Source organism: Oncorhynchus masou, chromosome 15, assembly GCF_036934945.1.
Source record: "Oncorhynchus masou masou isolate Uvic2021 chromosome 15, UVic_Omas_1.1, whole genome shotgun sequence".
In the NCBI taxonomy this organism is placed as follows: Eukaryota; Metazoa; Chordata; class Actinopteri; order Salmoniformes; family Salmonidae; genus Oncorhynchus; species Oncorhynchus masou.
Window position 1 is genome coordinate 26,153,500 of NC_088226.1, and position 13,637 is coordinate 26,167,136.

General features: G+C 43.8%; 1 protein-coding gene across 4 annotated transcripts in view; it reads right to left on the minus strand.

Annotated features, from left to right (window-relative positions):
• sez6l2 (seizure related 6 homolog (mouse)-like 2) overlaps window positions 1-13,637 on the minus strand; it is a 61,594-nt gene that overhangs the window by 42,312 nt on the left and 5,645 nt on the right. For all 4 annotated transcript variants that reach the window (XM_064988935.1, XM_064988933.1, XM_064988934.1 and 1 more), the window contains 2 exons: window positions 1,363-1,575; window positions 1,107-1,240 (listed from right to left, as the gene is read on the minus strand). In XM_064988935.1, the coding sequence (XP_064845007.1) occupies window positions 1,107-1,240; window positions 1,363-1,575 (347 nt within the window). The remainder of the gene's footprint in view (window positions 1-1,106; window positions 1,241-1,362; window positions 1,576-13,637) is intronic.

Below are 13,637 nucleotides of genomic sequence, written 5' to 3' on the forward strand. Positions count from 1 at the left end.
TCACCCAACTTCACCCCCCTTCGCAAGGGGGTCCTGATAACAACAATACAACAACCAACACAGCAATCAATACAAAACTCAACATTTATGAAAAACAGTTACAGCACTCCATTACTAGGTCATCAGTTAATTCAGGGAAAACCCATTGAGACCATGGTCTCCTTCGACCATGGTCTCCTTCGACCATGGTCTCAATGGGCTTTCCCTGAATAAATAAAGAATACAAAAATATAAAATGGATTAGTGGCAAATGATGTCCGAACTCTGAAAGTTTGTGCATGCTAGCTACTGTGTGTGTTTGCTTATCCTGGAAGCGGAAGGGCTTAAGCGGTCCTATGTAAAACAATAGCTCATGACTAAATTCAAAACGGGGATATCCTACCAGCATAGGATGCTGCTTTGAAGTCTTGAGGGCACAGCCCCTTCATTATGGTCGCTTCTTGCTGACACATCAAAGCAGCCGTTCCAGACTCTCACATCATGGACGTAGAGGCTGGTATTAGCAAGACTAGCTAAATGCTATCAAAACCATAGAATTCCTCAGTGTCAAACTCCCTGAAGGCAGCCTGAAAAGTAACTGCATTTCTTGCTTGAATCTTTTACCACTAAAAGTTGTTGGAGGGGTCTGAAAAGTCACTAAATATACTGAAAAGGTTGCTAAATTGGCAACACTGGAGTAGTTCCTGGTTCTGGGTTTTCTTCATGGATTATTTTGACAAATTAGAATTGGGAGAAGGTGGTGCTTAAACTGGCGCTGTGATTTTCAAGCCTATGTGCTTGATAAGTGTTTTCCCCTAGAGTCCACAGCCACAAAGTCAACACGGGCTTTATCGTAAAAATTCATGAAAACCAAAATTTTATTTTTGGCTGTCCAAGTGGTTGTTTGAGTGAGAAAGATACAAGAGAACCAATCAGTATAAAAGTACAGCCCACTTCATTAGACGCTTTGTGCCTACAACATCAAGGAGCCTTTCCAGACCCTTTCCCATATGTGCACTTTTCACTTGCTTCTTAAACTCTAATCCCATTGCTTTGTAATTTCTCGTGTGCAAATAATTAAAAAAACAATAGTGGTATGATGATGATTATGACTAACGGTGACTTACCTGAATTTCCACTCCATAACCCGGATACACTGTGATGCTGTAGGTGCACTCCAGAGGAGAGTAAGGGGATGTGGAGAGAGGATCTGGAGACTCCACAATGCCCTCCATCCCAGAGAGACTGGCATTGCACTGCACTGGAGAGAGAAAGTCAGGACACTTGACTGAAAATGCACAAATATCTCAACCCTATGGAAGTAATGCCTATGAAACACTACCATCATCCTAACATGTTAGGCTTGTTAAGGCTTGCATTTACCCGGCATGTGCACCGTGGTGATGGTTGTTGTGGTGATCAAAGTGGTTGTCGTCTCCTCCTCTGTGGGTGATGTTACAGTTTTCCCTGCTCCTGATAGGCTAACTGGAGGAGATGAGGTCAGGGCCGTAGTTAGCACCCCTGGTAGCATCACAGTGGCTGCAGGCTCAGTCTGCCCAAGCTGTGGTACAGCCTGAGTAGGGTTGGTGGTTGTACCTGCAATCAAGGCAGAGTGTTTAAACCAGAGATTGGCAACTAGCGGCACGCGTAAACCCTCTTTTGTAGTTGGATCAATTTCCAGAAAGTATTTACACCTCTTTACTTTTTCCACATTTTGTTGTGTTACAGTCTGAAGGAAAAAGGAAACTGTACACTGCTCTTGATAGTATCACTGATATAATGAAAACTTGCTATGTCCTCATTGTGGTTTTCCAGACGTGTTTCATACGTCTTATTTATACACTTTTGTAATATTTAGCACTTATTTGTTTTTCCTTTGCCTCCAACCCCCTTCGATGTGTGGAATGGATGTGGGTGGGGCTTTTGAAAAAAACTAATCACAAAAGCTCTGACAAAGGCTGTGAGGCCGATACGTAAACTTATTAAAGATCAGTGATACTTTCGAGCAGTGTGCGGTTTCCTTTTTCCTTCATCTTGTTCAATTGTTGCCATGCACCTGCAAATAAGATTGCTCAGATGTGCGAGTGCCTTTTGAATGTTGTGCTACAGTCTGAAATTAAAATTAATACATTGAGATAGTCACTGGCCAATACACAATACTCCATAATGTCAAAATGGAGGGGGGATTCTAATAAGCTAACATATGGAATTATTTTAAGATGGTCATACCATAATCTAAATACTACTACTATAGCCCATTACTCCTATAGCCCATAGAAACACTATTTGAATTCTGTACAGGCCTATTTCTTTTTACTCTGTCACTTAGATGATTATTGCGGAGTAAGTACAAAAAAGATTCCAAAACATGCATCCTGTTTGCAATAAGACACTAAAGTAAATATGCCTAAAATGTGATAAAGAAATACATTTTATGTCCTCAATACAAAGTATTATGTTTAGGGAAAATCCAACACATCACTGAGTACCACCCTTCATATTGTTGATGTTAAATCCACCTCAAATCAGTGCAGATGAAGGAGAGGACACCGGTTAAAGCCTTGAGACAATTGAGACATGGCTTGTGTACAGTATGTGTGCTGTTCAGAGGGTGAATGGGCAAGATTAAAGATAAGTGCCTTTGAACTGAGTATGGTAGTAGGTTCCAGGCACACCGGTTTGCATTTGTAATTATTAAGGATCCCCACTCTTCCCGAGGTCCAGCAACATAAGGCATATTCTTACAGTTTAAAATATTACATGACATTACATTTCATAACACTACCATTTACATTTAGTGTGTTCCCTTAGACAACTACGCCACATTCACATATATTACAAAAAAACGTGTTTGTGTGTGTAAAGTATGTGTCTTATCATGTGTACTGTATCAGGAATCAAGGTAAGACCCAAGTGCAGACTGTGTGAAGTAACAATGTCTATTGTAACTACAGCGGCAGGCAAACGACAGGTCAAGGCAGGCAGGGGTCGATAATCCAGAGTAGGAGCAAAGGTACAGGCAGGCTCAAGGTCAGAGACAGGCAGAGTTCAGTAATCCAGAGGTGGAGCAAAGGTACAGGACGGCAGGCAGGCTCAGGAGGGCGGGTACAGGGTCGTCCTCCTGGTTTTTGACCCTCTAGACACAGAAAAGGTAGGGAAAGTATGGAGGGTACACACAATGACCGGCAATACCGCAATACAAACAGCTCTGGGTCTCAAGTCTGGTACGTATTCGGCTGGAGACAGCCTAAACCTACCGAGCTACATCGGCTCGGGAAGAGGTGAATCGGCAGTCTGAGGCTCTTGGAGGGACTCGGTTAAGCTCGGATCTTCTCGGGGATGTAGACGTTGGGGACTTCCGGAGTTCATCAGATCCCTGAGTGTGTGATTGGGACCACAATCGGACCTCTTCTCCCACCTACATGCCCATAGCTGACCATCGATCCGGATGGTTAAAGCGATGCATGAGTCGAGATCCATTGGTAGTTCTCAGGCTGCCAGCTCATCCTTTACCTCCTCCGATAATCCGTGCAGGAATGTGTTGAACAGCGCTTCCATGTTCCAGGTACCCTCTGCTAGCGTGCGGAACTCCACTGCATAGTCTGCCACACTGAGGGTGTTCTGCTGAAGCTGGAGTAACTTCCGGGCAGCCTCTCTCCCAGACACAGGAGCCTTGAAAACTTCTCTACTCAGCGACTAATACCTCCAGACTGAGGAAGATGCTGGATTGTTGCTCCCATACCGCCGTGGCCCAAGCGCTATCTCCCAGTACGCTATCTTCGAGTGGTCCGAGGGGAATGAAGGAGGCTGCAGCTCGAAAACAAGGGAGCACTGGGAGAAAAAGGCCTGGCAGGATCTGTAATCACCATTGTAGCGCTCTGGGGGAGGTAAGTGGGGTTCCCTGGAACCCTTCCATCAGACCATGAAGCAACTTCTCGTGCCTACCAATGGTGGCTCCTTGGGAGGAGACGGCATTGGGGAGCTGGTCCAAGTCTGCTGGGCCAGTCATGGCCAGTTCGTACTATCAGGAATTAAGGTAAGACCCAAGTGCAGACTGTGTGAAGTAACAATGTTTATTGTACCCACAGGGGCAAGAAATGACAGGTCAAGGCAGGCAGGGGTCGACAATCCCAGAGTAGGAGCAAAGGTACAGGAAGGCAGGCAGGCTCAAGGTCAGAGACAGGCAGTGTTCAGTAATCCAGAGATGGAGCAAAGGTACAGGAAGGCAGGCAGGCTCAGGATTAGGAATGGGCAGAGGGGTCAGGGGGCAGGTACAAGGTCAGGACAGGCAAGGGTCAAAAACCAGGATGGCGAGAAAAAAAGGCTGTGAAAAGACAGGAGATGACAGGACGAACGCTGGTAAGCTTGACAAACGAGACGAACTGGCACAGACAGAAACCACAGGTATAAATACCCAGAGGATAAGTGGGGAAGATGGGCGACACCTGGAGGGGATGGAGATAAGGACAGGTGAAACAGAGCGGGTGGCGTGACAGTACTGTATGTGTGTCTCTTCACAGGCTCCGACGTTCCATAAGGTCTATTTGTATCTGTTGTTTAAATCTGATTTTACTGCTTGCGTCAGCTGCCTGATGTGGAATAGAGTTCCATGTAGTCATGGCTCTATGTAGTACTGTGCACCTCCCATAGTCTGTTCTTGACTTGGGGATTGTGAAGAGACCTTTGGTGGCATGTCTTATAGCTGACATGTATAGTGTTGAGTCATCCGCATACATAGAATCACTGGCGATACTCAAAGCCAGTGGCATGTCATTAGTAGATTGAAAAAAGTGAGGGGCTGCCCTGAGGAATTCCTGATTCTATCTGTATAGGCTTCCATTAAATAACACCCTCTGTGTTCTGTTAGACGGGTAACAAACATCAGAGCGCGATGTATGTTTGTTGTTATTGAATGCTGTCGAACGATAAAACTGAACTAAAGACCTCGGGTTTAAAAGCTAACAGTGTTTTTATATACTTTTTTATTTTATTTTGAATCCTGTGGCTCTGTTGGCCTAAATTGCTGTGAGCGCTGCTATCTGTCCTGGGATCCTGCCAGATTCCATATTGGGGGAGAGACAGCTAGCATAGCTGGCTCGGCGGTCTCAAATGGAGGCTGATATTGAATGTTTCCAACTTTGTTTAGGAACAATGTGGACCGCGTTGACTTTCAATGTAGCAACTGCTTGCTTGCGGAGGACTACAGGAGCGAAGTAACTACTCTTTGTAAGCAAGAAGAAAACCTACGTAAGCTACTGGGGAACCCACGCCCACCTACTTTTTATTTTTCTTCCACCCCAATAGCCAGCCGGAAGCCGCTCTGGTCTGGTGGAAGTTTCATCACCGTATCGGCTCTCCACAGCCGACTGGCCGGTGCTAGGCAGGGTTCTCCCCCTTCCCTGGAGAACGGAGCTGATCTCGACCCAACCAACCAGTCATGGAGGTACGTCACTCGCCGTGTAAGTCGAAGAATATGTCCTCTGGCAACGGGTGTCTCCATGGAGATGTTGAGCCCAGAACTGACAAAGACCAGAAACAGCTTTGCCACCCTGGATCCAGAGGTTGTGGCGCCTTTGTCAGTGGTGGCTTCCCAATCAAGATCGGATCCGGAGGTACCTGCGTCTTCGGCTCTGTCTCCCTCTCCGGTGGCTTCTACCTCGGGTTCAAATCCTCACCAGACCATGAGGCTGCCTGAGAGACCAGCCCATTCAACATCACCAGCTGTCATCATAGGCAGCTCTATGGTGAGAAACATCTCGGTCCCCAAAGCAAAAACCCTGTGCTACCCAGGAGCACGAGTACAGGATATAACAAGGCTGCTTCCGACTGTTCTACCACAGATGCCGGGAGCTGACACTGTCGTAATCCATGTGGGGTCAAACGACAACAGGAGGGCTAGCTCAGCGGAACCCCTCGACAACATTCCACTGAAAAGGCAGAGCTCGAAATTAAAAAAATGTTTTTTTTCTCAAATATGTAACTTTCATACATTCACAAGTGCAATACACCAAATTAAAGTTTAACTTCTTGTTCATCTACCCATCGTGTCCGATTTCAAAAACATTGGAACATTGGATCATTCAGAGATCCTCACTGAACTTCCGGAGAGAGTTTGCTGCACTGAAAGTAAAGGGGCTGAATAATTTTGCACGCCCAATTTTTCAGTTTTTGATTTGTTAAAGCTTGAAATATCCAATAAATGTCGTTCCACTTCATGATTGTGTCCCACTTGTTGTTGATTCTTCACAAAAAAATACAGTTATCTTTATGTTTGAAGCCTGAAATGTGGCAAAAGGTCGCAAAGTTCAAGGGGGCCGAATACTTTCGCAAGGCACTGTACATACCCCAACCAGAAGCCACAGGTAACATTCACACTGAGCTAAAGGGTAGAGCTGCCACTTTCAAGGAGTGGGGCTCTAACCCGGAAACGTATAAGAAATCCCGCTATGCCCTGCGACGAACCATCAAACAGGCAAAGCGTCAATACAGGGCTAAGATTGAATCATACTACACATCATACTATGGTAGTTGGATGTGGCAGGGCTTGCAAACTATTAGACTACAAAGGGAAGCACACCGTACCAACAGATCCTGGACTTCCTGACGGGCTGCCCCCAGGTGGTAAGGGTAGGTAACAACACATCCGCCACGCTGATCCTCAACACAGGGGCCCCTCTGGGGTGCGTGCTTTGTCCCCTTGTGTACTCGCTGTTCACTCATGACTGCACCAAGAAAGTTGTGAAGAGGGCACAACAAAACCTATGCCCCCTCAGGAGACTGAAACGATTTGGCATGGGTCCTCAGATCCTCACAAGGTTTACCACCATCGAGAGCAGTTGGAAACATTCAATATCGGGTTGCATCACTGCCTGATATGGCAATTGGTCGATCTCCGACTGCAAGGCACTACAGAGTATAGTGTGTACGGCCCAGTACATAACTGTGGCCAAGCTTCCTGCCACCCAGGACATCTTTACCAGGCAGTGTCAGAGGAAGTACCTAAGAATTGTCAAAGACTCCGGCAATAGACTGTTCTCTCTGCTACCGCACTGCAAGCAGTACCGGAGCACCAGGTCTAGGTCCAATAGGCTTCTAAACAGCTTCCATCCCCAAGCCATAAGACTCCTGAACAGCAAATCAAATGGCTACCCAGACTATTTGCATTTCCCCCTCCCTCTCACCGCACTATGTTGCTGCTACTCTGATATTATCTATGCATAGCCAATTTAACTCTACCTACATGCACATAATTACCTCGACACCGGTGCCCCCGCAAATTGACACATTGACTCTGCACCGGTACCCCCTGTCTATATCCCCGCTATTGTTATTTTGTATTTTTTTACCTTTCTTTAACTAGGCAACTCAGTTAAGAACAAATTCTTATTTTCAATGAAGGCCTAGGAACAGTGGGTTAACTGCCTGTTCAGGGGCAGAACGACAGATTTGTACCTTGTCAGCTCGGGGATTTGAACTTACAACCTTTCGGTTACTAGTCCAACGCTCTAATCACTAGGCTACCCTGCCACCCCTAATCTTATTTCTTACTTTTTTTCATGTATTTTCTTAAAACTGCATAGTTTGTTCAGGGCTTGTAAGTTAGCATATCACTAATTTGATTATTTCATTCCTGTGCTGTTTGTAACAACCCTGGCAGGCTGACTGATAACCTGAACAAGGTTGCAGGCACTAGTTACAGTTTGAAGCTTTTTGAGTGTGCAGCTTGATGAAAGCCGGACAATATTTAAAATCACCCAGAAAATATACCTCTGTTTATATCTCATACGTTATCCAGATACTGACTGTTTGCATTTGGTGGTCTATAGCAGCTTCCCACCCAAATGGGCTTTAGGTGAGGCAGACGAATCTGTAGCCATCATAGTTCAACTGTATTTAACATGAGATCATGAGGGGCACTCAGATCAAAACTGCCATCGATGCGGCTCTGGCCCCCTTCTCCGCCGTCCTGGATGGTGTCCGAACCGCTGCAGATGAACATGGGCGCCAACTTGACGGCTTTGAACTAGACCTGTATAACTACAGATTAAAACGGTCACCTGTCTGAGCTCCGAAAATCAAAAGCTGATTGACAAGACAGATAACCTGGAATCCCATTCTCACCGTTGCAATCTTTGGGTTGTTTGGTATACCAGAGAAACTACTCAGTTAAGTTCATGTCAGACTTCTTTGCGGAGGTGCTAGGTCCGGCCATCATTCCCTCACCCCCGAAGCTGGACCGAGCCCACCGCATTGGCCCATCCCCAGCGGGAGGAGACGACAACTCCAAGTCTAGAGTGTTTATCGTCCATTTTCAGTACTACCGTGACAAGGAACGTATCCTTGAGAGGCAAGGCAGAGACCAGCTACACTTCTGCGGACACAAGGTGTTCATCTTTCCTGGCCTCAGCACAAGTGTCACCAAGAAAAGAGCTAAATTCCTCAATATGAACGCAACCTTCATGAAAAGAATGTGAAATTCTCACTCCGCTTCCCTGCTCGTCTCCAAGTTGAACATGCCAGGGGGAAGCTACAATTTGACTCCCACGAGGATGCCCAGAGTTGGTTCGACAGTCACTTCTGAGCCGTATCTTGAATCTATGACCTACTCTTTTGCCAGGTAGCATGCATAGCCTAGCCTACCCTCCAAGTCGAAAGTGTGTTTAGATTTTTACGGCAGGGCCTTTTTCCCCACGTTGCCATTCCTTTTTTACTCTGCAGAAACACTATATAACTATGATAAAAATGACTAACATGTTTGGGAGGTCCTTTTTATTTGGCTAGATGGCTAGCGTAGTAATGCATGGCTAAAATTCAAGGCTTGCAGAGCTTTCCTTTTTATTTTTTTATTTAGATACTCACTGAAGGACTTTAAACCACTTTATTACACCCAATTGATTATTCGTACATGTACAGACACTCAGCCCCTTTTCTTTTTTTTGTAACAGGGTAACATACTGCGGGACACTTATTTTGGCATCCTTAACACACATTGTACATGTTTGAACTGATTGAAGACTCCCTGACTCAGCACCGTTCCGTTTTACTGTTATGGGGTTTTTATCTGTTGACCTACTTTACCGTTTTGTGAATGCCTTTTCAAATATATTTCACTACTATGGAGCCTCTCCGCGTTTGGATAGGAAGGTTCTGTTTATATGCACAAACTGAGCAAACTTCAATCTGCTGTCTCAATTCGCTGGGGGAGGAGACTTTGGGTTTGGGTGGGAGGGGAGGGTGAGTGACCTTTTTTGGTCCTATTTGTATTTTTTTATAATAATTTTTTGTTTTCTCTTATCTTTGCAAATGCTTGGTCTGTTTTCACACCTTTTGTTTCACTCATATTGTGGATGGCTAACAATGCTAATAATAGTCATATTGAAATAGGCAGGCCTAATCCTATAAAGTTTTTATCTTGGAATAATAAAACAATGAATTATCGAGGTCTAGGGTCTTCTCCCATTTGAAAAGCTAAAAGCAGATGTGGTATTTTTACATGAGACCCATATACAAATTAAAGATCACTCAAGGCTCAAAACTCCAGGTTCAGTCAAGTTTTCCATTCAGACTTTAACTCCAAAGCCAGAAGGGTTGCAATTTTGGTTAGTAAAATAATATAATGTTATTTTAGACAGTAATGGTAGATATTTAATCATAACTGGCAACATTTGGCACACACCTGTAGTATTGGTCAATGTACACTACCGTTCAAAAGTTTGGGGTCACTTAGAAATGTCCTTGTTTCTGAAAGAAAAGCATTTTTTTTGTCCATTAAAATAACATAAAATTGACCAGAAATACTGTAGACATTGTTAATGTTGTAAATTAATATTGTAACTGGAAATGGTTGATTTTTTAATGGAATATCTACATAGACATACAGAGGCCCATTATCAGCAACCATCACTCCTGTGTTCCACTTGTGTGTTAGCTAATCCATGTTTATCATTTTAAAAAGGCTAATTGATCATTAGAAAACCCTTTTGCAATTATGTTGTCACAGCTGAAATCTGTTGTACTGATTAAAGAAGCATCTGGAGCATCAGCATTTGTGGTTTTGATTACAGGCTCAAAATGGCCAAAAACAAAGACTTTCTTCTGAGACTCAGTCGATTCTTGTTCTAAGAAATTAAGGCAATTCCATGCGGGAAATTGCCAAGAAACTGAAGATATCGAACAATGCTGTGTACTACTCCCTTCACAGAAGGCGCTAAGCAGAATAGAAAGAGGAGTGGGAGGCCCCGGTGTGCGCAACTGAGCAACAAGACAAGTACATTTGTGTCTAGTTTGAGAAACAGACATCTCACAAGTCCTCATCAGGCAGCTTCATTAAATAGTACCCGCAAAACACCAGTCTCAACGTCAACAGTGAAGAGGCGACTCCGGGATGCTGGCCTTCTAGAGTTCCTCTGTCCAGTGTCTGTGTTTTTTTGACAATCTTTTATTTCTATTGGCTAGTCTGTGATATGGATTTTTCTTTGCAACTCTGCCTAGAAGGCAAGCATCCCGGAGTCGCCTCTTCACCGTTGACATTATTCTTCTCATTTTAACAAAACTCGGGAAGCTAAACTTGAAGAACTCTCTAAAGCCATCCTTGACTTAGACCACCAATATGCCTTGACGCCATCACCAGGGCTATATAAGCAACGCTTGAATTTACAATCTGAATTTGTCCACTATAGAAAAAGAATGGTTACTATTGCATTCACGTGGTAGCTACTATGAACATGGCGACAGGGCAAGTCATCTGCTTGCACACCAATTAAAATGCAGTGCTGCAACCTGTCTGATTCCCCAAATTAAAGATTCCTCTTATAGCATGATTTCTGTCTTTCTATTCCTCTCTGTATACGTCTGCATTTCCATCAGATACTGCCAATATGACTACATTTTTGGGTGAACTGGAGACTCCCACAGTTGAGGCTGAAACTGCAGATGATCTTGATTCTCCTCTCATCCTTGAAGTTATTCAGTCTATCAAGTCAATGCAGAGCAGCAAAACTCCAGGGCCTGATGGGTTTCCAACTGAGTTATTTAAGAAATTCCAAATTCCCAATCAATTCAGCAGCGCTATAGCTCCAGCAGTCAGACTTGGATTTTCAGCTTAGCCGCTCTGGTTTCAAATATCTTGGAGTGAATGTAACTCGTTCATTACACATCCCCACCTTACACAAATTAAAACTGATTTTCAGAGATGGGGTAACTTACCACTATCGCTTATAGGAAGGATTAATGCTATAAAATGAACAGTTTACCCAAGTTCCGTGATCTATTTTCAATCTAGGCCGTCATTGTAAATAAGAATTTGTCCTTAACTGACTTGCCTAGTTAAATAAAAGGTTAAATAAAAAAATGTAAAATACATTTTTAAAAATATGAACCTATTGTTTTTAGCAAAGTGCTTTTTAAAGTCAGATCAAATCAGGCTGCTACCATGTTTTTCTGTGGAGGAAAGGTACCCAGAGTCAGATCTTTACTTCAGAGATGCAAGTTTAGTGGAGGGCTTGCACTACCCAACTTTTTATACTATTACTGGGCAGACAACTTTCAGAAATTGCCATTCTGGTTACATACTCCAGGTGCCACCTAGAGGCACATTCTTGTATTTCTGCTTCTCTTCCTGCTTCACTCTGCTCCTCTCCCAGCATCCCCCTCTCGCTATACTGGCAATCCTGTAGTGCTTTCCACACGTTTACCACACTTTCCACACCAGTTTTGAAGGAATTTTAAATTCTCCTCTGCATCTACTATGGGTCCTATTGATAATAATCACTTCTTCCCTAATAGATAATGCTTTCTCTTACTGGACAAGGAAAGACTTATATGTAGAATATATGGATTCTTTCTAGTTATCCCAACGTGCCCTCTAAATACTTTTTGCATCCATCACACTTTTTCTGTTACCTTCAAATTAGGCATTGTATCTCCTCCCAATTGTCTGGCTTCCCTGCTCCACGCTCTTGCTAACCCTGGGATGGCATATTGACTCTATTACCTCGAGAGAAAGCAGTCATTTCTCTGATCAATCTGTGTATTATGTCATTGGACAAACATTCCACCAACAAAACTAAATCTGCTTGGGAACGGGAAATGGGTGTTGAATTTACACGAGTGTTGGGATGAGGCGATTGATAAAGTACAATCCAGATTGTCTGAAATATATCCAAATGTAAATGAGGAGTGTGATAGATGTCATGTCTCACCATGTGACCTTAGTCACATATTCATTTAATGCTCTAAACTACAAAATTACTGGGATTCTATTTTTAAAATGGTGTTTGAAATTAACCTGCAGCCATGTCCCTTGATAGCTGTTTTGGTATTCCAGAATACTTGTTCTCCTTGGACCCCAAACATGCTGATGCTGCTGCTTTTACATCCTTATTAGCTCGACAGATTTATTTTCCAGTGGAAGTCTGCTCAGCAGCCCCCCTCTACTTCTAAATGGCTAAATGATGTAATGTTCTTCCTAAAGCTTGAGAAAATTAAGTATTCTCTTAGGTGTTCCACTGATACATTTGTTAGAAAATGGCAACCATTTATATCATACTTCAATTGATTGCAGAGGCTCCCCTCTGAGATGCTTTAAAGTTTCCCAGTAGGTATTTCCAGTGGTCATTACATAATAGGTATAGTCATGAATATAATGCTATCCAGTCCAAGCAAGTTTGGCTAAGGTTTACTAATAATTTATTTACTTATTTATTTCTGTTGCTCCACTTTTTTGGATGTGTTGTGTGGAGGGAGGAAGGAAGGTTGGGATATGGTCAAATCTTTATACTTACATTGACAGTGTTGGCCGTCATTGTAAATAAGAATTTGTTCTTAACTGACTTGTTTAGTTAAATAGAGGTTGAAAAAATAAAAATACATTGGTGTATATTTTGTAAAACTTGAAAAAATATACCATTTAAAAAACATTTATGTGCACATGATACCCCATAATGACAAAGCGAAAACAAGTGACAGAGCTCGAGAGTTCCTCTGTGGAGATGGGACAACCATCTCTGCAGCACTCCACCAATTAGGCCTTTCACTCCACCAATCAGTGGCCAGATGGAAGCCACTCTTCAGTAAAAGCACATAACAGCATGCTTGGAGTTTGCCAAAAGGCACATAAATCATCTCAGACCTTGAGAAACAAGATTCTCTGGTCTGATGAAACCAAGATTGAACGCTTTGGCCTGAATGCCAAGCGTCACATCTGGAGGAAACCTGGCACCATCCCTACGGCGAAGCATGGTGGTGGCAGCATCATGCTGTCGAGATGTTTTTCAGTGGCAGGGGCTGGGAGACTAGTCAGGATTGAGGGAAAGATGAACGGAGAAAAATACGGAGAGATCCATGATGAAAACCTGCTCCACAGCGCTCAGGACCTCAGACTGGGTTGAAGGTTCACCTTCCAACAGGACAACCCTAAGCACACAGCCAAGACAACGCAGGAGTGGCTTCGGGACAAGTCTCTGAATGTCCTTGAGTGGCCCAGCCAGAGCCCGGACTTGTACCCAATCGAACAACTCTGGAGAGACCGGAAAATAGCTGTGCAGCAATGCTCCCCATCCAACCTGACAGAGTTTGAGAGGATTTGCAGAGAAGAATGGGAGAAACTCCAAATACAGTTGTGCCAAACTTGCTGCGTCATACCCAAGAAAGCGCGAGGC